Raw genomic sequence first — 27,529 nt, 5'->3', positions numbered from 1 at the left:
GCAATGTTAGGGAAGAAAGATGATTTGTTAAATTAGAAATATAGACGACATAACTGCTCCGGAATTAAGTGCAGCTATTAAATGTGTAATATGTGGGTTTTATAGGCGTGTATGTTAAACATGAAATTACGGCCAGGCTTTGAAGAGGTATCTTCGTTAGCACATTACCCCTTTATAAAGTGATTTAGCCTTCGCTAGCATATAGAAGGACCTTGGTCATCTGCTTCTTTATCAACTCACATTCCCCACTACTTGGCTTTAATCGTAGAAAGCCTGTATGAGGGTCTGTCTTATGTCTTCATTGGATAGCGAGAGCCAAACAGCAGGACTGAACAAAATACGAACAAAAGTACAAAGCACGGCTGTATACCAAGCTTTTCAGAAGTTAGCAGCCTGGCTTTAGGCAGTGAAGTCGATATTTAGGCAACTCAATACGAGGCCTGATTTTCAGAAGTGCTGAGCCCCCAGCAGTCCCCACGCTAAACACTGGCCCACTTAGTGAGTTGGCTTAATAAGGACTTGGGGCATCTCACTTTAGGCACCCAACTTCTGAGAATCTGGGCTTATGTGTCAGGCATATGGACAGGTTGCATCCCTGTTCATCTTGGCTGATAGCCATTGCTGGACCTCTTCTCCATGAACTTCTCTAATTCTTTTTTGAACCCAGTTATACTTTTGCCAGCTCAACATCCCATGGCGATGAGTTCCACAGGTTAACCGTGCATTGTGTGAGGTGGAGTTTTGCTTCTAAGGGATAGGCCAGGTGTGGGAGAAGGCTGTGGGACAGTTGTAGGGGCTGTAACAATACAGAATTCTAAGACAACATTAGGATAACAAGGACTTTCCATCCATATGCTAGGTCCTAGCCCTTCAAAAAAAGCCAGTTGCTCCCTGCCAGTTTGCTACCTGGGTGAGGTTCCTTTCCAAAACTTTGGTCGGATGGCTAGGGTGTGACTCAGGACACCTAGGTTCAATTCTCTGTGCCCCTGTTCATCATCTGTAAACTGGGGTGACTAGCACTGCCCTACGTTACAGGGCTGTTCTGTTTAGAGTATGAGACACCCAGGCCCCATTGTAATAGAGGCGATATAGATATCGGCGATGGGTAGGCTGACAGGGATTGTGTTAAATCTGAGTTTAGACCAAGCTAAAGTAGCCACTGCTCTTAGTCTAACTTTAGAGCAATTAGCTTTCAAATCAGCCTTGCCCTCCCAGCTAGAAAAGAAAACTAAAGAGCTTGGTTTTCAGCTCCCACCGACTTCAAGAAGAGATGGGGGTTCTGCCCCACTGGAAAAAAAACCCTAGTTTCCACCACTCCATTCTAAGTCTGATTCTGCTGCCATCCTCTGTTCCCCCCTCAGTGCATGTTCTTTACTGATGGATAATCAAGATCCTCCAGAATTGGATCAGGTAGCAGCAGGAAGGCCAGGGCTCCTTGGTTGCTCACGTGGCGTTGGCTGCTCAATGTTCATTTTTGTTTGGAAGCCAACACTGACATTCTGGACTGAGCCGTGGCATACCGTCATCCGCAAACGCTGGGGCTGGCTGGCTGCTCCCGGGAGGGAAGGTTAACCTTGAAACCAGAGAGCCCGCTCTGAAGCCCACCTATTGGAGGCAGTAGGACTTCATAGCAGCAGTACCTGGTCTACTTCCCTTAGCAAAGAGTGTTCAGCAGAAGGAACATACCGGAGAGAGGGATAGCTCAGTGGTTTCAGCATTGGCCTGCTAAACCCAGGGTTGAGAGTTCAATCCTTGAGGGGGCCACTTTGGGATCTGGGGAAAAATCCAGAGGCGTAGCAAGCGCCCTCTGACCAGAGGGGGCCCCTAAAAGTGGCAAAATAAATACCACATTCCAGTTTCTGCATCGTAAGGGGCCCCACCAACATATGTTCAGAGGGGGCCACGTTCTTTGTTGCTACGGCCCTGGAAAAATCAGTACTTGGTCCTGCTAGTGAAGGAAGGGGGCTGGACTCGATGACCTTCCAGTTCTATGAGATAGGTATATCTCCATACATTAAACAGTAAAAGTCACAGTCACAACAAAAGCGAAGGGTCAGGAGCAGATTTATTTAACAAAAGAAAAAACCCCTAAATCTCTACTTCCATTCAGAAAGCATTTCAGATCTTCAGGGTTGGGCTTTTTCAAGTGTCTATTTGCATATGCACTAAATCACTGTTGGTCATTCAAGTGTACACTTTAAAAACAAGTCCACCTCCTCTCCTGGGAGGATCCTGACAGTGTCTCTGGATAGTCCAGGTTGTCTCAGCATTTTCCTTCCCCTCTGCCTCTCATGAGTTTATAGAGACTATCACTTGGAGATACTAGAATACAGAAGGGAAGCCATCACTACCGGCGTCTGGTGATAACTACTCTGCGACACCTAGACTGTCTTGTAAACAGAGATACTGTATATTAAAAACATCATGTTGATTTCATTCAAATAAAATCCAAATCCAGAACATGGCCAAAAAAATAACTGCATCACATGAAACAAGAGACCACACAGAGTGGAGCTGATGAATGAGAGCAGCCTACGTACAATACTACGCTACATTCACTTTTACACTTGCCAAGCTATTGTTTGGCTGGCAAAGGTGAACCCAAACGACTTGAGCCACATTCACAGCTAGTGTAAACTGGTTTTATGTGGCGGGGAAGCCAGTGGTGAATCTGACTCCATGTCTCAGCCCCAGGCCATATTTCCACTCTTTGATCTACCAGCTCTACTGCTGCTCTAACACTGAATTCTCCTTGTGCTGCACACGCTCCCTGCTCTGAGTCTGCGTAAAAAGCTTTTCCCCCCCGCGATGAAGATCAAGATGCAAATCTTGCTTCTGGGCTGGTCTTTCCCAGGGTATGTATATACCAGCTGATGAGCTGAAGCAGGGTTTCAAACAAGTTATTTGTGGGCGGGAGGGATAGACAGTCTAGTGAACGTGCAGGCTTATTCTCCCCCTGCCAGAGAAAATACTTTGAAAACCATTTGCCGTTTGGGACACTCCGAAGGCAGGAAGTTTTGCTCCTCAGAAATATTGCTCTGAGCAAGTAGATGCCAACTCCATCCTGCTATGGACGGCTTCACAGTTACAGGGAACAATGAACTTCAAAGGCAGTGAATCCCTTCCCGTCCACTTGAACACTGATTGTAACATAGGGGTGTTTAATTGTGAGCTGTTCTCTGACAAATCAGAGGCGCAGCCAATGGAACAAGTCTTGGTGTCAAACTTAAAGAGCGTTAGGAACAACGGAGCATGAAAAGGACAGGCTGGCTGATTATGCCCCTTTCATTTAGTCTGTGTTATGAGCAGACACTTTAAATAGCAAAGGAAACTGTAAATTAGTTTGACCAGCTGCTCAAAGTCAAGACAGCTGAAAATGGGGAGCTAATCTGGCTATGGAACAGTTCCAGGAAGTGACCTTGCAAGCTTTCCCACAAGGCACCAGCTGTGACCTATAGGGACCTCTGCTAAAGGCCATCACAGTGGCTAATTCAGACCTTGTTCTCTGCTGAGACCGCCGAAGGCTGCCACCCTCAGAGTTACTTATGATGGCTTTCGCTCTTCCGCTATCGCGTCTTCTTCTAGTCAGATGCTCGGCTAGCTGCTTGAGGGCAGTACGTGTAATCTAATATAGGAACATCTCGGCTTTGTATTCAGATCGGTTTATGCCTCTTACCTTTCACCCATTAGCAGAGTCCCAGCCAGTACTCACTTGTGGGTTTGTTACTGCACATTTATCTTTCCTCCTTGCTCCTAGAAAGGACACTATTAATGCTCTGTTGCTACAAGCCCTGTGCAGGCTCATTCCTGAACACTGCTGGCCAGGTCTACCACAATGCACAGAACTTGCCTGTGCACTGGCAGCCAAACAGTAGGATGTACGTATCCAAAACCTCACCCGGGGCCTGGATGTATAAATCCTAACACAGGCGGGTAGAAATGGTCCGGCACAAAGAACTGGCACACCCAAATCGAAGTGAAGATGGGAAAGGTTGGCTGCTAGATCTTGCAATGTCATTTAGCAGGACACTAAGGGGAAGCCATCTTTATGGACCTGATGTCACGGGAGCGCCACACCTGGTTGATGCAGAGGTTCAAACAGCAGCCGCACGGGGGAAAGAGTGGTGATCACAGGGAGAGCCATGTTAGACCTGAGTAGTAACTTCACTGTGGGATTCAGGGGACAGTCAGCCACGCAAAGGCCTTCAACGTGGCTGACTTCCTCTGAGCCCTTCGGAGGAAACACCTGCAATTTCACTGGGCACGTCACTCAACGGGGTGGTTCTCCTCTGCAAAGGGAATGTAAAAGAGGCACCTTCTGATTGGAGAGATCTGTTCCCTGGCTGCGTTCAGTAACACAAACAAAGCCTCTACTCTTAGCCATGCAGAGCCGACAGCCTCCAGCTCACTCACTCTTGGCTACTGCATCTTGTGCTCCAGTAGAATAGTCTCAATTCTAATCAGTCTCATCTCGACAAGCCCACTGGACTCTGGGGTTGCTAGGAGTCACTGGGGCTCTAATTTGGCCTGGAGAACCTTTCTGGTCCAGCTGGGTTCTTTGGCTCAGGGCTGGCTTTACTACACTAGCAATTAGGAGGGGAAAAGCGACCTGGGAACTGGCCAGCTGACAAGGATGGAGTCCCCTGGTGCCATTTGTCACCTGCGCTTTAAAAGGTCACTCACAAAGAGAAACTGAGTCAAGTCCTGATCTTACATACTTCAGTGTCTCAATGAAGCAAGAGACGAGGACAACGGTGTGACTGACCTTTTAAAAGTCTCTCCCATCTCAGTGACTCTCTCACATCTGGGCTCACCGAAGAGCCCACAACGCGATATCACAAATGGAGTGTTTCGATGCAGAATGCATCATTCCTAGCCATGAGTCAAGAACGGCCGAGGATTTCACAGAGGGATCAGTGGACTTGGGAAGAGCTGGTAGCTGCAGCTGTTTTGAATGCCCCCTGCAGCGAGGGAGCCAGTCCAGAAGTCAGGGCTTGGCATCCACGCGTTGTGATTGAACTTTACAATGCTGCGCTGGGCGTTAGCAGCACCGGGCGGGTCAGGGCGCAAGTGCACCAGGCTGCCAATAAAGTAAGAATGGTAATGGATGGCAGCCAAAGGGTTAAATCAGACAGGTGGGGAGGGAGGATGGGCCGACAGCACCACAGGCAGGGGGCCAGTGCAGGGACAGCGTGTAACGGACGCACGTTATCTTTACAGTATTAAAAATTTTAAAAGGGCCATTTTAAAACGAAAGGGGCTGCGAGCCGAACGCTAAACTCGTTCTCTTCCCCAGCGGAGGCTACACGTTCCCCACCAGCTTGGCACAGCCAGCAGCTCCTCTCTATTACAGAAACAACCCCCCTTGCAGGGGAGTCCCTGGGGCTCTGCCCCGTAAAACCGTAACAAAAGGTCCTTGTTGAGACAGTCCTTTACTCCTTCTTGGCCTCCTTCCTCTGTCTGGCCACCAGAGGCCCCAGGCTGTTCCACACTTCGGTGTACATCAGCGTGCCCATGAAGACAAAGAGGGTGCCCAGCCAGTGCCAGGCGGTGAAGGGGTTCTTGAAGTACAGGATGGAGAAGATGAGGCTGACAAACTTGCGCAGCGTCACCACCAGGGTGACGGTGAGGGAGGTGCACTCCGTGGTGAGGATGAAGACTCCCCGAATGCACACGTATCTGGGTGGGGCGAGTTAAGGGCACAGCGAGTGGAGAGAAGCACATGCCGGTGGTCGGCTGTTTGATAACACGGGGGCCGTGGGTGGGTCCAGCAGACGGATGAAGGGCTCAGGAAAGTGAAACGGAGAGCACCCCTTGAGGCAGGGATAGTGCCGCTAAGTGCTACTTTCTGAGCTGCAGAACCCCTGCCATTCATACCAGCTCTGCCAATGCCCCTCCAGCCTGACCCATAGTCCCTCCTCCTGGTCTCTCTCCACACGGACATGCCCCTCAATCCTGCCCCCCACCCCACCCTCCTATTCCAGTACTGCTCTCCCCACACACACAGCTCTGCTGATGCCCCTCCGTCCTGACCTGCAACCCTCCTTCCACTCCCTGCTCTTCCAGCCATGGGCTCCCACTCAGCTCTGCTAAACTCACTCCAGTCCTGCAGCACCCCCCAGGCCCTCTGTCCCCGTCGCCCTTCCCAGTTCTGTGAAGGCCTCTCACTCCTGAAGGAAGCTGGGTTTGCTCATGTTCTTTTAATGCTAACATATTTCTGATTTGCCACCTGGCTTGTTCTTCCTCCCTGTTTCATGGCACGTACAGACGCTGCCCCTGCTCGTAGCCATGAGAGATATCCACAGGTGCGTCTCCTGCTGCCTGGTGTCCCAATTGCCTACAGTCTATATAGGCTCATCTGCCCCACATAGCTGCAAAGGCACCTCAAAGCTCCCCCCGCCCCAGGCTCCAGCCAGCCATTCATGCACAATCCAAACAAGCCAATGGAGCACGGCTGGGAGATCTTTCTCCTTTGCTCTATGCCCCGTGCCCGGAGGCTGGGTTTGCAGGCGCTTTATGCCCCGTCCACACACCTTTACAGCTCTCCCAATACAAGGGGTGATAGGATGTCCTTCAATGGCGGGCAAACCCTAGGAGATTCGGGATCACTACCATGCGCCTTTAAGTGTAAGAGCTAGTAGTCTCATTCCCCACATTATTCAGGGCTAGACTTACATGACTTAAGGCCACCAGCCACCAGGGAATACTCAAGACCCACCCCCACCCAGAAAGAGTTGACTTTAAAGCGAGACACAAGATTCGCTCTCCTCTTCTAAGCCCTTACTATGTTTCCATAGCTGTTTGCAGTGTCTATAGATCGGGGTTGGCAAACGTTTTGGCCCGAGGGCCACATCTGGGTATGGAAATTGTATGTCGGGCCATGAATGCTCACAAAATTGGGGGTTGGGGTGCAGGAGGGGGGTGTGGGCTCTGGGGTGGGGCTGGGGATGAGGGATTAGGGGTGCTCCGGGCTGGGCCCAAGGGGTTCTGAGGGCGGGAGGGGGATCAGGGCTGGGGAAGGGGGTTGTAGGAGAGGGTCAGGGGTGCAGGCTCTGGGCGGCACTTACCTCAAGAAGCTCCCAGAAGCAGTGGCATGTCCCCCCTCCGGCCCCTGCGCGGAGGCGCGGCCAGGTGGCTCTGTGTGCTGTCCTGTCTGCAGGTGCCGCCCCTGCAGCTCCCATCGACTGTGGTTCCCGACCAATGCTAGCTGCGGGGGCAGCGCTTGGGGTGGGTGAAGCTTGCGCAGCCCCTTGGCTGCCTCTATGCTTAGGAGCTGGAGAGGGGACATGCCACTGCTTCTGGGAGCCATGCAGAGTGGGGCAAGCCCCGGACTCCGTTCCCCGCAGTAGGTCGAGGGCTGGATGACGCTCCCGGGCCGAAGTTTGCCCACCCCTGGTCTATATGAATCCTCCCAGTCTTCGACACCAGCCAGAGCTCTCTGAGAATCCAGCCATCATAATCTCAAAACCAAACACACGGTGCTAGAGCTGCCGCTCTCTTAAAGAAGGGTTAAAAAGTTGCACTGATATGCTAACAGCACCTGCTGCAAGACCAGGTAGGCTAAATCTAAGAGCTAGCAACCCTCCTGCTGCAGGGCATAAGCTAATAAACAGCTGGAGTGGAGAAGTCTCTGCCCCTCCACGTCCCCTTGCTAGAATATAGGAGAGACGTGTTTAAGGAGGTATTTTTTTTACCAAGAGGCTTGGGAAGCAGTAAGTAGAAGAGCTCCTAGCTAGGGTGCAGAGGGAATAGTGAAATAAGGACAGAGAGCTGCGGGAGGAATTCTAAGACAAAGGGGTGGTAGAATTTCAACACAGAGCCAGGTGGCTGCCTTTTTTTGGGTGGGGGGGAGGGGAGAGGATCAGGAAGCTTCTCACTGATCCATCTTTCCCCTTCCCCTGGATAGGCAAGAGTGTTTGTATTCTCAGGAATATTTCCACCCTCCTCTGGCCCAGTAAGCGTAGAAGACCAAGGTAGAGCTCAATCATAGGTGAATAGAGTTGCCTAAGTGCTAAAGCCAGTTAGTTGTCAAGCCATTCCACACACACAGGACGCTAGGCTGGCTTCTGCTCCTACTTGACTCAAATTATATATGCACAGCTGTCTGGATCTCTTTCCAAATGTCCTCTGAAGTACCCTGCAGTGGCTGCTGTCAGAGAGAGGGATACTGGTCTAGGTGGAGGATTGGTTTGCTGCACGACGACAGGAGGTGCTCTATTGTACTAGAGGAACCACTGTTGCTTTATACGCAGGGGCACACCAGTTGCCATTGCAGAACAGCAATCCTTGCACAGAGATTGGGAGGGAACAGAAACAGACCCCTCCCCCTTTCCACATAAAGAGCTTACAATAACCGCAAGCGACAAACTGCAGGCGTGTCTGTCTCATCCCGGAATCGCTGAGGTGTGTTCATAACAAACAAGCCATTATCAAAAGCTTGGGTCTCCGTCTCTTCTGTTGCCTTCCCTCACTGCATTCTGCCTGAATTCAGAGAGCAAAGGCTTCTCTGCCGGGACCCTCTCTGCCTGCCTTTTCCAGCTTCACGCGCACACTTCCAATAATTATTACTAGTAAAAGTTTAGCTGCTGGGTCGGTACCTTACATCAGCTCAAGCGCATCCGTCAATGTCTCTGGTCTCTTGGAAACAACACGCACGCTGCTTCAGCAGCTGACAGCACCTCTTGCGCTACAGAGACGTTAGCTCTGAATTCAGGGAGGTCTAAGAGCGCACGGCAGGCTTTACACAACTGATCTTTCGGCCCAGTTTTCTCAACGCGCTAGCATCCCCGCTGCCTGCCCTGGTTCTACCACCAGTGCGTTTGAAGGATACTGAGTGATGACGTTCATGACGAGGTAGAACCACATGATGGGCAAGGTCAGCCCGATCCCCGGGACTTGGAATGGCTCTGCGAGGAGAGAGGAAAGAAGAAAGGTTCATGTCTGATCTCGGCCCAGCTTTTAAAAGCTCAAAACCACACACAATGGCAACGAGCCCCCTTCTTGGTGGTCAGCAGGGAAGCCTCTCAATTGCGTCTCACTCGGCGAGGCCTCAAGGAAAAGCTGTGGGGAGCTTGCATTGCGACTGACCATGCTGTATCCGTGCGAGGGATAAACACACCACAGCTCTGGAGACCGAAGGGTATTCAGATTCAATGGCATTCTAAAGCAGACTGGACAGCAGTAACGGTTGCACATGCTTCAGCGGCACGGGGCCCTACCACCTGGAAAGGGGCCCAGTTCTGGTTCTGATCCAGTGTGGTAACTTGACTTTTATCGCTAGACAGAAATAGCACGGTGAGGTGGCATCTCTTACTGCTCACTGTTTGGTGTCTCCTGCTGTATGTGCATTACACACAGACGCTGGGCAAAGCTTTTGCCATGATAAGCACCACGAGAGCTGTGCATTTCTGAATTCACAGCTGAAGAGGGGCCCGTTATCAAGCAGCTATTGGCAATGAGAACATGAGAACATTGCCAAGAACATGAGAACTTTACACACGTGCTTCTGCAAGTTTTTTGGGGAGGAAAGGAAATCTCACCAAGGCAACTCTGTGCTGGCAATACCCGCCGGGAGAAGTTTGCGTGAAAAAGCTGTATGAAAACATTTGTCATTTTCACACAGTTCATCTACCCGGTCATGCATCGTGGGCTAGATCCTCAACTGCTGTAAGCCTCTGTAGCTTCATTGATTCCAATTTCCGAGCTACGGAATCCAATTTCAACCAAAGAATCTGGCCTGTTCATTCCCATGATTGTGCTCACCGGCATCACTTATGTGAATGTTTTAATGAAATCTGTTATCACTTGATTTTCTGAATGGGGAGGAAGAACAGCCCTTCTTTCCCCCTGGATAGAAGGCTTTTCATTTTTATATGGCTGTGACTGACTAGGGAAGATGAGCTGTGCATTACAGGGGGACCTGTTTACGAAACATCACGTAGAAAAGTTTTTGGCTGTCTGATAAAATTGGGGATCTGTGTCTGTGAGGTGGGGTTTATTTAACAATAACATTCACCAGTTTTCAGGTTTTCACTTCTGCGTGTGAGTAACTTTATGCACACAAAACAGACCCACTGATTTTGACGGGACTACTGATGATAGATAAAGTTAAGCACGGGTGTATTAGCAGGGTTGGGAACTTGACGAGTTTCTAATCCCTCTGCTGGGTTAAAGCACTCTCCATAGCCATCCACAGACTTAAGTTCAGAAGGGAACATTATAATTACTTAAGCTGACCTACATAATCACCGGCCAGAGAATCTCACCCAGAGATTCCTGCACTGCAGGGAACCCACAAGAGCATCAACTTGCATAAAGAAAACTCACCAGACTGGCTGAAGAGAACAGCATGGGCGTAGATGTCCGGAGCGAGGAGGAGGAAGCCAGGGAGGGGCAGGGCATGCTATGGCAAGAGAGAGAAATCCAATGCAGAGCTTTAAACTGACACCATGCAGAGAATCCAGTGTATGTGCATTTCAACTAATATTAAAGGACAAATGCTTTAAACTTCTAATTGAGCTCACGTACAGCTTATCCATCCGTCCCACCCCAAGTCAAAATGATCAGTCACTCTTGGCAAAGCAACCTGGGATTACGACAGGATGAAATGCATTCGTTGACCCAGCCCTCATGTTCTAAAGGGCCGAACACCTGAGTGAGAGGTTTGGGGACAGTTTTTGATCAATGCCAGCCTCATTTCCCCAACCCCCTCTACAGTATAGTAACCTGGCATCATAGGACGTAGAAATGGGAAGAGACTTATTATAAAATCATTGTGGAGGATTATTTCCTACAAAACATTTCCTAGTGCCGAGCACGGCCAGGGATTGCCCGCATGGCTCTGACCGTAGGATCAGGGCGTTCAGCTCTGGATTCTTTCTAAAAAAAGGCTCCAGTTGGGTCAGTGGTTCTATCGCATAGAGCGGATTGGAAAACTGCATGAAATTTATATTCGAAATGGTTTGGTTTGAGATAAAGCCAGCAGTTGCTTACATTGTAAAACAGCGCCTCCTTGGAATGCTTTCCAAACTGTTTGTAGATGGTCTCTTGAAAGATCCCCATTCTGGCTGACATCAGGAGGGCGAAGGTCAGTGCCGTGATACCTGTAACACAAAAGCAGCCTTACTGTCCCTGCCTCAACGCTTAATAAACCTCAAATCAATCAGCGTAGGCAGATCTCCGGGGTGTGACTTGAAACGGATGAGAATGGGAAAGCCCACAAGAGACCAGTGCCACAGCCGAAAGATGTTAGGGGTCTTGAATATTTTACCCATGTGACTTAGGCGCTAAGTCTCATGGAAAGCCAATAGGATTTAAGCACCTAAGGCCCATTTTCAAAAGCGATTTAGCTGCTTTAGATGTTGTTACCCCCTTGACCGATATTGAAAATCGGAAGCCAGCCCCTGCCGCGCACAGACGGAATTACTGCCCCACATGCAATATTGGGTTCCTCAAGGTATCAACCCCAGCCCCTGAAAGCAGCCAGAAAGTGAAGACTGGCCATATTAAACTCTTCAGGGCCAGTTTTCTAAAAAGGCTCCTCTGTGGTACATCAGACCCATAAAATACAATCAAGTTTGCAGGTAACTGCTCCCACACGGTGTAGTCTGCAGCACCTGAGTGAACAAGAAGGCCCTTCTATTGTAGGGAGGAAGTGGGCCAATATTGTCGGCATACACATGGGGCCAAATACATCCCTGGTCTAATCCTGCTGTAGGCAATGGAGTGACACCCAGGGCTGAGACTGCCCTTTGATCTCTACGCAGTTTTTTACTCCCCATCCCCAGCTTCAGCTGATGACGGGATGCTGCAATATTTTCAGAAGCCATCATTTCTCAGGTTAGCCTCCCATGTCTGTTTCCTATAGGGAGTCTGCTTTACGGAGCTAGGCCCAGATTCTAATCTTGGTTTCATCAGTGGCACCCGTCCAATGGAGATCAGACTCTGCCCTTTTTGACTTAACATGAATCTCTCAAATTCACTGCGGAAAAGTAACCTGGGAAGGGACCTGATAAAGGAGCAACACAGCTCCATCACTAACCCACCCCGCACACAAACACTTCGGATACTATCTTTGACCAGCTGGTTGCAAGCGACTTTTTGCAATGTGATAGGCTTGTATCAACAGGGAGTCTGCTTAAATCGATAGCAGAAACGCAACTGATCCCTGGAGCCGGGTGTCCGACCCATCTCTGCTGCCATGCCGTTTAAGCACAGCTGCAGGCCTGGAGATCAGCCCCGTCCAACATAATTTCAAAGCCAGTTAGCGTCACTGCACTTACAGACCTAACAGCCACCACATGAAGACATGGAGTCCATCCTCTTCGCCTAAGCTGGATTTAGAAGCCTAGGGAAGGTGGGGAGAAGAGAGTCAGATCATTATAATGTATGCAGTTTGGGAGTTTCCAAGTGACTAAGTTTGTCTCTCTGTTCCCAATAGCTGATGGATTGTGTTCCAAACCTATACAAACAGTATATCGAAGACAGCCCGGAGTGTCCTTCCTCTGCACTCCCTTCACTGGTTAAAGAGAGCATGTGGCAGTTACGGCTTTCACCCCTGATTTAGTGGAATTGTTGGACAGAAGATGAAGACTGATCAGCAAAGCATCCCTTTCAAAGAAACACGCTGGCTGAAGACACGTCGCTTCCCCTCCCCTCCCTTTATCCTAACTCTTGAGTGACTGCGTGTGTTATGATGAAGCTGGTATTTTGGGACATTTGTTGTATTTGGAAAAAATAATCAATTACCAATAATAATAAAAAAGTAGCATGCTGGCACAGCCCAAGTCTGCAGGTGCACAGCGTCTTTTGCGGGGTGGAAAACAGACGTATTCAGGCGTGTGTCTATTGAAAATGGGATACAGACTCACATATGCCGATACCCAAGCCTGCACTCTGTGGCACATGCCTAACTCACAGGATTTCCTGTGGATCTATTAAAGTTAACTTGGATTATTACTACTAGTCTAGTCTAGAAGTGCAGCTGTTTAATGCATCTGTGGATGCATTAATCTCCTGAATCTGCATTTAAATAAGCAAGGATCTTACAGAACCCAGCCTCTTACACTGCCGACTACCTGTAAGCAGCTGTCTCTGTATCAGAGCAATGGAGCTGCTGAAAGTTATTGCGCAATTAAACTTCTAAGTTTTTCCTCTCTACAGCTGCCTGTGACAGCAGGAGATTGCTCTCTGGTCCCTTCCGATCCTATGTTCTTAAGTATATTTTCCCCATGATAAAATGTTATTGTCACTGCAAGTCTGCAATGGGCTTACACACTATTCAGACCCTCAAAACTGGGCCAGATTAAATCAGTTTTCACCAAGACACTGGAAGGGGCATCTCTCTAAGTCCTATCTCCATGGTCGGTTTCAATTTACTGGCCTGACCTGCGTAAAAGCGGCTAAACCAAGAAGGAAAAACCTCAAACAAGAAAAGTTACACACTTGTGTGTATTCTCCCCACCCAAAACCTTGCTCGCAAAAAATTGCCATCCTGTTTATGCTCCAACTTACCCAAAAAATAAAAATCACACTTCGTTTTGGGCCAGGCCTGGAAAATTCTAGTTTGAAAAGAGACCTGTTCTGGAAGCTGAGAGTAAGGTTTTTCGATAGCCACTGCCAGTCTAAGCAGCTAATAATCAATTACATTAACCCCAATTATTTTTGTTTCCTCTGCAGGTGAAAGTAACGCGATATTCAGTGTGCCCGTAGGAAAAGCAAAAACTAAGCAGCATGTCATAAAAGGCACCTTGAACTAAAAAAAATGTGAAGGCCAGCAAAAATCCGGTGTCTGACTGTGGGAAAGATCTCTAGGGAAACGGACAAAAAATACGCAGTGTACTTTCTTCCCATTGATACAAAGGGAATTGCCTGATTAAGGCATCGGTGTCAGCTCCTGCTGCTAATAGGGCTCCCAGCTGTACAGACTCAGACACTTGAAAAGCATTCCTTACCACTTGTTTTGCAGACATTAAAGTGCAGATAAAGATCCCCACAGACACCAGGGCTATGGATGTGTATTTAGACACACTGTATCTGCAACAAGAGAAGAACAGAGAGACTTCAGCATTCTTGTCCACCCTTTTCAACCGGGGAGCTTTCACCCAATGCTGCACGGAAGAGGCATTAGGCCTGATTCTGCTCAGTTACCCTGGTGTAAATCTGGAGTAACTACTGATTGGAAACTGTTGAACAGAAGATCCAAGGAAAAAGCTCTTTCAGTTCTAGCCCTTTCCATGCTCAGAGATTTAAGTGCTCTCTTTCCAAGAACTAGTCCGGGATCAAAGGGTTCCTAGCCCCACTAGATCACAAGATAGGGAGCCTTAAGATCATGTCATTCTGATTACTCTCTTGCTGGGCCATTTACTTTTCATTCCCTGATACCCCCACACAGATGGAAAGGTCAGCAGAAGAGAGCTTTACTGCAATACCTAGCCCCACTCCTGCCTGGGCCAGCAGCACGTCTCAAACCCTGGCTCATCAGCGCTAACAGTATGAGCATCTGAAGCTCGCTTAGCTGTCGACTTATCTTTTACATAAACCAGCCACTGGTGAGGGACAAAGACCCACACCTCCTATTGCAGCAAAAACAAAAGCTTCTTGAAAAAGTATTTAAGCCGAGACCCCATACAGAAGGGAATCCTACCCAGGCCTCAGCTGGAAGGCTGGTGGCTGCAAAGGGAGTGACAAAGCACTCTCCTCCCTATCGCTCCTCCGCCACTTATAGTCACACGGCCAGCCCACGAGCAGCAACCTGGGACCAACTCTCCTTCACTACTTACCTATCAGTAAGGGGTGATATAGGGCTTAATCGATTAATGATCAGAAAACACTGTACTTCTCAGACAGACGGTGAAACAGAAATGCAAAGCAGTAGTACTGAAGTGCTCCCTATTCAGGTTTGCCTTAGAGAGGTACGGCTGGAGCACCAATCCCAGCTTTGATACGGACTCCCGCCCTGACCTCTGGCAAGTCACTTACCTTCAGTGCCTCAGTTTCCCCACCAGTGAGAGGAGGATAACATTTACACTGGGGGATGACAGATCAAGTCTAAAGCACTTTGCAGATGAACAGTTTTTCACATGTGCCAAATGCCGCTGACTATCAGATGTTGCACTAAGTCAATAACATACATTTTTCTGATGAAACTGGGAGGTACAAATTTACCTTTTTTTCAAAATGATGATGCCTAGAACCATGCTCGCTATTAGAGAGCCCTGGGGAGCGGGGAGAGAGAAAAGCAAAACAAGGTCAGTGTGTCAGGTACCCTCCCAGAAATAGAAACACATTCCACGAGAAATCCTGTGTGCTCTGAACAGTTAAGTACAGTTCACTAATAGAAATAACAGCCTCAAGAGGAGGACGGAGAGAGACCGAAATCAGAGAGGGACGGATTCTCATTAGACCCAGAGAAGAGAAGTAATAGGACTTGTGGATGCAGCAGGGAAATTTAGGCTTTCTCCTTGTCGTATTTACACTAAAACAGTTACAAGGGCAGTTCAGGAAGAGAACAAACTAAAGGAGTTTCTGGCATCAACATTGTGGGGAATAAGCCTAGGTCCTCTATCTATCTGGGGATGGCTCAGGTACGATAATGTTCAGGTGAGAGAACTATGAGGTTATCTAGCTTAGCACAGGACTGGTTCCTAGATCGTATCCTCTTATTTTTTTTTAAAAACAGTCTAGATTTAAGATGTGTCAAGCCATTGGCCATCCACTGCTTCTCATGGAAGGTTACTCCACCGCCGAGTGCGCGATACCTGATACTCAAGCATACATTTCCTTTTTGCTTTAATGTAAGTTCACCTGGCCACTGTTTTGCAGACATTAAAATTCGTGAGAGTAACATGGACGGGGCAGCATTGTGCACCCCCTAGGGGCGCATGAAGGACTAGCAGCGTGCGCCTGCGCATTCATGCTGTGTGGGCCTTTAACCGGGCAGGGTGCTGCAAAAGGGAGGAGGTGAGAAGGGTTTAGTTTCCTTGAAGTGGGGTTCAGCTTTCAGGTGACATCTTCTTACCCAGATGATCCTGTTCGTACATTTCATGGCTCATTGGGTTAATACAGGGGTGGGCAAACTTTCTGGCCCACGGGCCACATCTGGGTATGGAAATTGTATGGCGGGCCATGAATGCTCATGAAATTGGGGGTTGGCGTGTGGGAGGGGGTGAGGGCTCTGGGGTGGGGCCAGAAATTAAGAGTTCAGGGTGTGGGAAGGGGCTCCGGGCTGAGGCAAGGGGTTGGGGTGCGGGGGGGAAGGGAGGATGAGGGGTTGGGGGTGCAGGAGGGTGCTCCGGGCTGGGACCAAGGGGCTCAGAAGGCAGGAGGGGGATCAGGGCTAGGGCAGGGGGTTGGGGCACAGGAGGGGGCCAGGGGTGCAGGCTCCTGGCGGCACTTACCTCAAGCAGCTCCCGGAAGCAGCGGCATGTCCCCCCTCCGGCTCCTACGCGGCCAGGCGGCTCTGCACACTGCCCCGATCCCAGGCACCGCCCCCACAGCTCCCATTGGCCACAGTTCCTAGCCAGTGGGAGCTGTGGGGGCAGCGCTTGGGATGGGGGCAGCGTATGGAGCCCCCTGGCTGCCCCTACGTGTAGGAGCTGGAGGGGGGACATGCTGCTGCTTCCAGGAGCCACGCAGAGCCACAGCATGGATCTGAGCAAGCCCCAGCCCCCGTTCCCCGGCAGGAGCTTGAGGGCCGGATTAAAACATCTGAAGGGCCGGGTGTGGCCCCTGGGCCGTAGTTTGCCCACCCCGGGTTAATACATCTCTCCATGCTAGTAGTTTTATTTTGGCACAATTCACCTTTCGTATAGCACTCTGTGCCTATGAAGCACCATAAAAAACACATCAGTGAATCCGCAAGTTGTAGGGAACTAGAGATGTAAAGGGCAGGCAAAACTTTAATTTACTTTTCAGACGTGCTACCAACATGCTCAGTACAACTAAAAAATAGCTGCCGAGTGTTTGCACATGCAAACTCACATATCCTTCTCCCGGACTGCATTCATACGGGGCAGTCTTTTCAAACCTATCCTATACTGTGCCAAACAGACGAATAGGTCACATTACCAGTGAAATGCAGGGGTTTTACATGAAACAGAAGCAAGTTATTTTGCAGTCTGAACGCAGGGCAGGGAGCCAGGAACTCCAGAGTCTAGATACTAGCTTTAACACCAACTCCCTCTGTGATCCTAGGTGAGTTATTCAACCTATGTGTGCCTCAGTTTCCCCATCTGTAAGAAGGAAGCTTCTCCAGGCCTTGATGCCCCCCGGAATAAGGAGCAGACAAACAAGTTCCCAGCCCTGACAGCCAGGTGTGTGCGTGACAATGGCCCTCCCTGTAATGTGCAAAAGCCTCCCAAAGATTAACTAGTTCTCAAATCACCTGTCAGGTGGTTGTATTATTTGACAGATGGGGAAACTGAGGCACAGGCAATAAGGGAACAGCCCAAATTCTAAAGGGTATCTATTGCAGAGCTGGGAACTGAACCCATATTAAGCCCTGACCCCATGCCTTAACCACAAGGCCATCTTTTCTCCATTAATAACATTGCTATCTATGTACAACGTATTGTAGCTATAAAGCACTCGATGTCAATGCAAAACTCTGCTCCTCCACCAGGCCTGGAGGGAGACTGAACGGATGTGTTCTGCTCCCCTGGGACATTGTGCACACGGAGAGAAAGGCTGGCAGAGGTACTCACTGATCTGAAGATCATGTGCAACGGCATGGCTATGTTTAGATTCAGGGCATAGTTATTCACGACGCTGACTGTAAAGAACATGGCCACCATGATCAGGTAGTATCTGAAAGGGAAACACACGGGGCTGGTCAGCAAAGCAAGTTGATGACCGGGAAGTTCCTTCTAGATGTTCTCACACAAGGCTTGGGCAGCACTAATCTGTCAGCCCCAGAGACTCAAGTTCTCTGCTCATCCTCAGAGCAGGAACAGCCCAGGCGGTGCAAGTCTCCCTCCCTTACATGCAACAGTGTTCCCACATCTACTCCAGGGTGGGTGGGGAATTCAGTCTCCGTAAGGAGGCTGCCAACAATGGGACCAACTGCGAATGGGCTGGTATTTAGCGATCTACTAGGCACCAGTCTGAAATCAAGTCATTTCACACAGGCCATCAAGTCACAGGGATTACAGGTGGAAAAACCCATCAGGTTTTCTAGGCCACACTGCTGCCAATGGAGGATTGTCCCCTACAGAATAAGTGGGGGTAAAACAAGAATTTTGCAAGACTTCTTTCCCCCCAGATTGCCAGTGGGCCCCACTCGTTACCAAACCCCAGAGAGATCCAGTCACCTAAAAGTAACGCTCGCTTACTAAACAGCTACTAACATGTTCCTCAGGAGAGAAGACTCTGAAAACAGTTTCCTATTAATAATCCTAGATAAATGAGTTAATATTTTACCAGGCATGACAGGTTCTGAATGAAGCGTTGCTAACTCTGGAAAGGGAATGGGGATTAGACAGGAGAAATGGATAAACTGTTTTATTAAATGCTAAGAGATAACAGATATCTAGTCAATTCAAGCCCCGTCAAAGCATTTACGTCTATTGTACCTTATTGGGATGGCTGGCCGCTTCCTTCCAAAGTTGGTTTCAAAGATAAAGCCTTCCACTGCTATAAATAAGAACTGTGCAAATGTCACGATGTTCCCGCATCCTGGAAACTCTCTGGATTTGTGGGGAAGAGAGAGAAGGAGAAACATAATGACACACAGTATATAGTAACTGAATGCACTGAGGACACCAGTAGCTTACACACATTCACAGAGCTCTTACCAGCGCTTACCATTCTAACGCACCTGACAAGCTTACCTAGCGTGGCTCTTATATATCCCTCATCACTGCAGTATTTACACTCCACTGTAAATTCATATACAAACTACTCACAAGGATCACTTCACTCATCACTGGGATCTAGCAACCTCTGGGGAGCAGCTTGCCAGCTGTTTAACAGTGCACAGCAACACCACTCAACAATCTTCTCTTCATTGAACTTTTTGAAACTTTGCACTTTTAGAGAGAGGTAAGGGATTGACACTCTGTACACAATTTTTCAGAGGGACAATAGGGTTGAGGTCTGTTATTTTTTACCTCTATATATTATTTATTTATTTGAAAACATTTTTGCTGTTAACAAGCATGTTATCTCTGGAAACACAAATCCACAGTTTGAGAACTGCAAAACTAAGCATCTCTGATGGCATCTTCTAGACTGAGCACTGAGCCCCATTGGTTAGATAGCAAGATTATACTAAATACTATACAGAAGCCCCTTGACCCCCATAAGATTGGGTTCCTAATCCATGAACTACTGGAACTCATTTACAAAACTCTTCTTAAACATGACATGAATATATTGTCTCATACTATAGAATTAGAATTTATAATCCTTATTCCATGATGAGATAGTTTTAATTAAGATACATTATAGCTCAAAGATATCTTTAGATAGGTGTTTTCCTCAAAATGCATTTTATCAAAAAAATCTGATGTAAATTTAAAAAAATCCATTTTTTTTATTTAAAAAAAAATCATTGATTTTTATCCACCCTGATATCTGAGCACCTTCCAGTCACGTTATTCACATTGCTTAATGCAGCTGTCACCTGTGGCTCATTGTCTTATCCTTCCCCCAAGAGGAGAATTGTGCATGCAGTGGAGTGTTTGGGTTTGATAAAGAGAGAGAGATACTTTTTTATGTACACACTGTTTGCTAGAAAAGGCTGGTCAAAATGGTGCACCTTGCACTTGGAGAGGAAGAAGATAAGGTTTATGATGGTCCTTAGTTCCTGGGGGAGTTTGTTCCAGTCTCAGACCAGCCCCTGAGAAAGCTCCATCTCTTGAAGCGCTTTACCCTCATGGGAGAACGTTTCTCTGTGCCGGAGGAGCAGAGCTGTTGACCCCAGAGTCCTCACTCTGGAGCGTCAGGCGAGCTTTCAGATAACCTTGGGCCTGGCCACTGAACATGCTGAGAAGCAGGCCTGAGACCTTTCGATTGTTATCCATCGGAAACTGCAGCGAAAACTAGGAAAGAGGAACGACTCTCCATTTGGAATTCAGCTAGGATACCAACGTTACTATCTTGCGTTTTATTCTCGCGAGAAGGGCTTCCATCTTTAACCACTATAAGAGGCCAGTGTTTCCGTTTCACATTTCATCAAAGATTTGGGCTATGGTAGCACCTCTGTGCTAGGCACTGTACGAAGTACGTGCAGTGGCATAGGTCCATCTGCCACGATGTTGGGCATTTGCTCAGTACTGACCCAGAGGGAAGAGCGCCACCTATTGGATCACTCATTTAAACAAAGCTTATTGAGATGAGCAAGCATACAAGATACAGTACGGTCAGATGGACACAGGATAGGACTTCAGAGAAATAATGGATTTTTGTACCAGGTGTCCACTCCATCTTATTTGTTTCTACTTGGTAGCAGGTTGCCACATTTACGGTTACTGTTGTCGCCTCTGTATCCTAACAGCCTCTTTCAGAGCCGGGCTCAATTTTCCTTCCTTGCATTTCAACAGGAAATCTTCTGAGGAAGCACTTTCCCCACAGCTCAGAGTTTGGACGGTGGAACGGAAAATGTCTCCTTTTTACCGTGGCACATGGTTAACAAAGTTCCTCCCTGCACGTCCAGCGTGTGATTGTCAGAGCCTGCCTATGTTGTGTCTCTCACTGTGCTAAGGCAGTCTGATAGGGTGACGTTTCTGTATATCACTATTGCTTGCTGTGGGGGGGGGTTACTGTTTATTTGCTGTTCTTCCTGATGTACAGGATATGGACTTGATTTTAGGGCTTGGTGGGTCTTGAACATCCGTTTCTGAGTGGGGTTATTTTATATCACTCTGTTACCTTGATGCTAAAGAAGAGTGGAAGGCTCATTCTGGCTCTTATTTTAAGTTGTCTGGTATGGGTCTTCTAGCGTCTTGTGAGGAGAGTAAGCATATGATTATTTGCTAACACCATTTATGGCAGCAACTAGGTGTTTGCTTGAGACCTCCCATTCCAGAAATGATCTAGCCCAAACTTGCTTTGCTTGGGAGATCAGACACGACAACAGCATTAAGTGTTTGGTGCACACAGGATATTTAGTGTTGGGGTAGCGCGCTGGTCCTAGGATATTAGCAAGACAATTAGGTCTCACCCACCTTGTTTCACAAAGTGGTATTTAGGCAATTCAGGAACAACTAGAACGAAGCCAGTTTTTCTTGTTATAGTCTTGGGCTTCCACAAACTACTGGTAGCGATACACAGAATCCAATCCCTGAGATTCAGGCCCCTGCTGCACGGTTCTTCTCCCCCCAGGGACCCACCATCTCCCTACCCCTGGTGGTCACTAACTCAGGAGTCTGGATCACCACCAGTGTGATCTTTCTCCACTACTTGTCCCCTTCTGCGCTCCCATCCCACCACACCACAAGATCTGGAAGTCTGTAATGCTCCTGTATTACATATAAAGTCTTGTTGGAATTTTAAAGTTCTGGGAGCAAATGGAGAAACCGTAATTAATCTAAGAAGCAAGCAATTACTCACAAGGGTGTGACTGTGTCCTGAGGTCAACCAACTACCTGTTGCATAAATCTACCGTGTCTCTCTCTCTCTACTGGAATAGCCAGGGCTGACATTCAGCGATTCTCCCACGGAACTTTGATGCCTGGGACAGGACAGCATGCAGCTATCACAGAGTATTTGTTAGAGTACATGATTGGCTGGGAGCTCAGATGCAAGAGCAGCCCACTATGCCCCCCACCCTCCCCAAATTGCATGCATCATGCTCATTGTTGCTATTTTATAGTCGTGGGGGACAAGGGAAAATTGAGTTGACGCTTCCCCTTTTCTAACAGTCTCTGAAAACCACCGACTCCTCTGATGCAATAGAGAAACCAGTGCAAAGAACTCTTGAACTAGCTCCGACAAGCTAAAATTGTGGTGTTTCACACTGGAGAGGACCCATTTTTCACTGATTTGCTGTCCAGTTGTGTTTAAGTTGGAAACTCAATTAACAGGACTGGGGAGACAAATATGTCCAGCTAGCCATTTGCAGGTCACTGTCTGGCCTTTACGTTTGGTTCACGTCCCACTACTAGTGTGGGGTGATTTGAGAGGGGCTGGGAAAGAGGAATTAAAAGCCTGGTGGGATGCCAGAGTGGTTTCTGACTAGACTAGTCCATTCCCCTTCATGCTCTCTTGAGCCACAGGAACTCGGCCTCATTACTCCACAAGTGAAGAAAGAAGTCAGGGACAAGCCAGGCTCTAAATTGTGTTGACATAAAGCTATCTGCAAATGTTAAAAGACAAACACAAAAGAAAAACAGACTAACCAGCCCCACCCATATAACAGTATCCTGACACCTTGTCAGGTTTACAGAAATTGGCTAAGAGCCTAGTTATATCAATTAATTTTTGACAGCTATTTTAACTTTACTCAACTAGACAATTCTCTTTCGTTAGGACAATCATCTTCCCATAAATTGAAATTACATACAAATTGTAAGGCACCAGAAGGCTGGGTGGTTCTGCGTCTCTCATTTCGCTATTGCATTAAGATACGATCCTTCTTTGTTTCACTTCTCTTCCGGCCTTCTAGGAGATTGAATTTTCTCTTCTGGGCGGCCTGGTACGAAGTCCAGAATGCAGGATTCCTCCTTAGCGTGGGCTAGAACAGTAGCTCTCAACCTTTCCAGTCTACAATACCCCTTTCAGGAGTCTGATTTGTCTTGCGTACCCCCTAGTTTCACATCGCTTAAAAACTACTTGCTTACAAAATCAGGCATAAAAATACAAAAGCGTCACAGCACACTATTACTGAAAAACTGCTCACTTTCTCATTTTACCATATAATTTTAAAATAGATCAACTGGAATACAAATATTGTACTTACATTTCAGTGCCTAGCACAGGGGTCGGCAACCTTTCACAAGTGGTGTGCCGAGTCTTCATTTATTCACTCTAATTTAAGGTTTCGCGTGCCAGTCATACATTTTAACATTTTTAGAAGGTCTCTTTCTAGAAGTCTATAATATAGAACTAAACTATTGTTGTATGTAAAGTAAATAACATTTTTAAAATGTTTAAGAAGCTTCATTTAAAAATTAAATTAAAATGCAGAGCCCCCCGGACAGGTGGCCAGGACCCGGGCAGCGTGAGTGCCACTGAAAATCAGCTCGCGTGCTGCCTTCGGCACATGTGCCATAGGTTGCCTACCCCTGGTATAGCATATAGAGCATTATAAACAAGTCATTGTATAAAATTTTAGTTTGTACTGTTTTCACTAGTGATTTTTACGTAGCCTGTTGTAAATATCTAGGCAAATATCTAGATGAGTTGATGTACCCCCGGAAGACCTCTGCATACCCCTGGTTGAGAACCACTGGGCTAGAACTCATTACAGAGAACAGCTTTTCAGCCTCCTCTCTGCCCTTTCCCAATCACATAACTGTTAGCGTCCGGGAACCACAGCAGCTGTCTGGAAGGGGTAGCAGGAATCTCTTGATGCAATTTTGCCGCTGGAAACAACTAGAATAGCCAAAACCATGTGACCAGCCAGCTCTCAGCAGACCATTAGAAAGTGGACCACAGTTTGGGAGTCCTGGCATAATGGACTTGCTTGTTCAGTTCATCTCATCCAAGTGGCTGTTCCAATGGATTTCTCTCTGTCGTCAGGAAGGGACTGGCTACAGTGTCGCTCTCTGTCTTGCATTATGTACATGTGTATATAGAGTCCATCACCTATCAGGCCTCCTTCAGACATCATAAAGGAGAAAAGCATGTGCCCAATTTAAAAAGGGAAAAGTCCTTTTTTCCGGTCACCTTTAAAGAAGTCTGCTGCACGTCGGCATCTTACATTTAGTGAGGTTGATTTATCTGCAGTGTTCTCAGGTGATGTTTCATATGGATCTCTTTCTGATACCTATCTCATAATATATGGAGATATACCTATCTCATAGAACGGGAAGGGACGCCGAAAGGTCATTAAGTCCAGCCCCCTGCCTTCACTAGCAGGACCAAGTACTGATTTTTGCCCCAGATCCCTAAGTGGCCCCCTCAAGGATTGAACTCACAACCCTGGGTTTAGCAGGCCAATGCTCAAACCACTGAGCTATCCCTCCCTACCAGGTGTGATGCTTTGCTTCCAGTCACCTCTCTTCTTTTTAGGTTATCATCTTGGGCTCTGATCCTGCAACCAGATCTACGTGACTCATGCCTCTATATAGAACCTCATTGACTTAGGGGCCTTAATTGCTTGACCAGGGCTAGGAGGCTTGAAAACCCAATCTGTTAGGCCTGTATAGCTCGAAAGCTTGTGTCTCTCACCAACAGCAGTTGGCCCAATAAAAGATATTACCTCACCCACCTTGTCTTTCTAATATCCTGAGACTGACACCGCTACTACAATACTGCACACTGGTAGGTCTGTGCCTAATGATACTGCTCTCATTGGGGGCACAGAGACACTTGAGGGGGTGGAGAAATTATTTCCCCCGGTATGCTGCTGGCTAATCAGGAACTGGTAAAATGTGTCTTTTTGTGGACTGTTCAAGGCTGCTAAGAAGTGCAGCCCTGGTTTAACCACTGTACAATTGGAAGTAAAATATTCTTCTGCTTGCTCAGTGAATAGCTGACTTTGTTATGGATAGGTAAGTTCATCTCAGAGAGTGCTTCTTCTCAAGGCATTGCCAAGTTCTTTTGGTACCCAAACCGTGCATTGCCACACTTAGTTTGGCTTTCTTTTGATTGCAGTGTTGACTCTGAAATTTTCTGGCTTTCCACTGCTTGCTTTTTTGATAACCACACAATCCTTTCTGAGGTTTTTCATCCTTTTAAAATAGGAAAATCTGAGCTCAGCCTCAACTCTAGCTTAATAAAACATTGCCATATGCCCATAATACTGTACAGCACTTTGCATTTGCCAACACTGTAGGGACATTAAATATAGATTATGTAAGTAAACACTGGCATGTTATTGATGGGGAAACTGAGTCACGGAAAGGGGCCATGACTTGCACAGGAGGCATTGCAGTGTTGCCAGCGCTCATGATTTGATCACGAGTCCCGTGATATTTTTAGTGGACGAGCTCCTCAAGTCATGTCAATATATTAAAATCTCTGTTTTCATTTACCCCCTCCTTTCAAAAAAATAACCTCTAAGTTTGCAGAGAAAAACTTGAAAGCATGACTCAGGTGCACCTTAAAGGCTCAAAAATGAGAAGGCAAATAAAAACAAAAAGTAATATTTCTGAAAAAAAAATCAAGCGGTTAGGTCAACTACGACTTTTGACAGTTGACGGTTTGATTTTTGAAAATCCGGGGTTGGCCATGCTGCAATGTACCGGGCTGTAAACCAGGATAACCTGACTCTTGACACAGCCTTGGGCAAGTCACATGTCTGGCCTGATTTTTCTGAAGTTCTAAGCACTGACAACTGCCACTGACTTGAGCGGGTGGTTAATGCTACGGTTGCCTGCTGGGCTGACGCACTGGGAAAGTACAAAGCTAAAAGCATTGACTGCTACAACTAGAGCTAAACAGCCTAGTCTCCGGAGCTAGGGACTGTAACAACTCATATCCTCTGCAGATCCGCACAGAGGGAGACCTGACACACACTCACCAATGGGTTACATGAGCACCTCCAGGGAGGAAAAGAGACAGGTCATTAATGTCTTTGAGCCTCACTTTTCTCATCCATAATATGGGAGAGATGTCACAAACCAACCGCACAGGGGGCTCCCCCCTCTCTGCTATCAGAGGATTTTCCTTCACTCACAAGTAACAGTCTCTCTGTATATTGCCATCATACTATAATGCCCCCATTTGCAGACCAAGCTCTGGTACCCACCATACGCTCTCCCCGTTCTTCTAAATCAAGGGAGATTCCTCATGTCCCATTATTACACAGATGTCTCTATCCCCATCCCATGCATGCCCAGGGCCTCCTCTCCCTATTATTTAGAAAACTATTTGCATCTGCGTATGAGTCATAATGCAGCAGTGATGGGAAAAGAAAACAGACACCCCACCACAGTTTAAGTTGCTGCTCCTATTAAAATCTTATGCCCCATCACTTCTGGTGCATTGCCACAGACTACAGCTCCCTCCTCTTTAACGCAGGCATGCATCCCAGGGAGAACATAGGCCCCAGCATGTGATGCACCCTCTTAAATTGCAGCATGGCCAGAAATTGGTTGTTTAGAGGGCCCAGTCAGGAGACTAGGGCACTAGGTAGCCATCTAGCTCCACATTAGGGTGGACTCTGGGATACAGGGCAGCCCCTCTGAACTCAGCATTAGATCTGCCAGATAAGTGATTACAATACTGAATGACATTGGGCTAAGAACCACTCCCCAAGGAACAACCCCAGAAACGCCCCTACTCAGTGGCCCCATACACAGGACAGATAGCACGATGCTGAGATATGGACTGAATCAGAGGTGGGTCAAAGCACATGGTTGTAACAGTGGGGTGCAGGGTGGCTCCAGGAGCTCAGGGGTGAATCAGAGCCCACCGCCCAGCCTGGCTGCCCGCCCTGCCCCCAGACTCCCCCAGCCCAGCCATCCTGCCCCCCCAGTTCTCCCCAGCTGAGCCCTGCCCCCCAGCCCAGCCACCCTGCCCCCCTCAGTTCCCCCCAGCTGAGCCCTGCCCCCCCAGCCCAGCCATCCTGCCCCCCAGTTCCCTCCAGCTGAGCCCTGCCCCCCCAGACCTGCCACCCTGCCCCTCAGTTCCCCCCAGCCCAGCTGCCCTGCCCCCCCAGTTCAGCCCTGCCCCCCCGAGCCCAGCCACCCTGCCCCCCAGTTCCCCCCAGCTGAGCCCTGCCCCCCTGCCCCCCAGTTCCCTCCAGCTGAGCCCTGCCCCCCCAGCCCAGCCACCCTGCCCCCCAGTTCCCTCCAGCTGAGCCCTGCCCCCCCAGCCCAGCCACCCTACCCCCCCAGTTCCCTCCAGCTGAGCCCTGCCCCCCCAGCCCAGCCACCCTGCCCCCCCAGTTCTCCCCAGCTGAGCCCTGCCCCCCAGCCCAGCCACCCTGCCCCCCCAGTTCTCCCCAGCTGAGCCCTGCCCCCCCGAGCCCAGCCACCCTGCCCCCCCCAGCTGAGCCTTGCCCGCCCCAGTTCCCCCCAGCTGAGCCCTACCCCCCCGAGCCCAGCAGCCCCCCGGGCTCCCCCCACCCCGGGCACGCACCTGACCAGGAGCTCCAGGAAAACCACGTTGCTGCAGCACCCGCTGAAAACCAGCGGTACGGCCCAGGCCGGGCGCATGATAGCGGGTGGGGCCCCGCACCCACCGCCGCGCTGAGCCTCCCGCCGGCCCAGGCGCCACCAAGCCGGCAGCCGGCAGCTCCATCCCGCTTCCCGCCGCCCTGCTGTAGTTCCTCCCCCGCCCGCCTGCCGTTCATCCCTACGGCCGCTCCGCCCCCGGTGAACTACAGCTCCCAGAACCCCCCGCGCGGCCACGGCTCGCCTCCGCGCGCCTGTTCTATGGACTCCGGCACCTTTGTCGCGCGGCTCCGGGCTCCCGGGGGCTG

The 27,529-nt window shown here is 48.7% G+C and overlaps 1 protein-coding gene across 3 annotated transcripts; it reads right to left on the bottom strand.

Annotated features, from left to right (window-relative positions):
- Positions 1 to 2,048: 2,048 nt before the first annotated feature.
- On the bottom strand, positions 2,049 to 27,360 carry SLC35B4 (solute carrier family 35 member B4). 3 transcript variants are annotated; one of them, XM_024106303.3, is made up of 11 exons: positions 27,187 to 27,330; positions 24,371 to 24,833; positions 18,570 to 18,683; positions 17,703 to 17,805; positions 15,166 to 15,215; positions 13,953 to 14,034; positions 12,286 to 12,346; positions 10,993 to 11,102; positions 10,327 to 10,402; positions 8,831 to 8,906; positions 2,049 to 5,679 (listed from the first exon to the last, which is right to left on the bottom strand). In XM_024106303.3, exons 4-11 carry the CDS (start codon positions 17,790 to 17,792, stop codon positions 5,433 to 5,435), a joined length of 792 nt encoding a protein of 263 aa, XP_023962071.2. In that variant the 5' UTR covers positions 17,793 to 17,805; positions 18,570 to 18,683; positions 24,371 to 24,833; positions 27,187 to 27,330; the 3' UTR covers positions 2,049 to 5,432. The 3 variants fall into 3 exon arrangements, with proteins under 3 accessions (XP_023962071.2, XP_023962075.2, XP_005291915.2); XM_024106307.3 differs by lacking the exon at positions 24,371 to 24,833 and having other exon boundaries at positions 27,187 to 27,360; XM_005291858.5 differs by lacking the exons at positions 24,371 to 24,833; positions 27,187 to 27,330 and adding an exon at positions 22,502 to 22,745.
- Positions 27,361 to 27,529: the final 169 nt, after the last annotated feature.

The sequence above is a fragment of the Chrysemys picta genome, chromosome 1, assembly GCF_011386835.1.
Source record: "Chrysemys picta bellii isolate R12L10 chromosome 1, ASM1138683v2, whole genome shotgun sequence".
Classification (NCBI taxonomy): domain Eukaryota; kingdom Metazoa; phylum Chordata; order Testudines; family Emydidae; genus Chrysemys; species Chrysemys picta.
Note: the sequence above shows the minus strand (reverse complement) of the source record. Positions and strands in the feature narration are given on the sequence as shown.

Bases quoted from the DNA above. Each gene is read 5' to 3' on its own strand.
- SLC35B4 (XM_024106307.3), bottom strand. From the start codon at position 27,263: ATGCGCCCGGCCTGGGCCGTACCGCTGGTTTTCAGCGGGTGCTGCAGC. The intron at 17,806-18,569 runs GTACAATAGACG...TTTCCCTTTCAG, and splicing joins CGGCCAGCCATCCCAATAAG to ATACTACCTGATCATGGTGG. The intron at 5,680-8,830 runs GTATCCTTCAAA...CGCCCCACCCAG, and splicing joins GTCATGAACGTCATCACTCA to ATACGTGTGCATTCGGGGAG.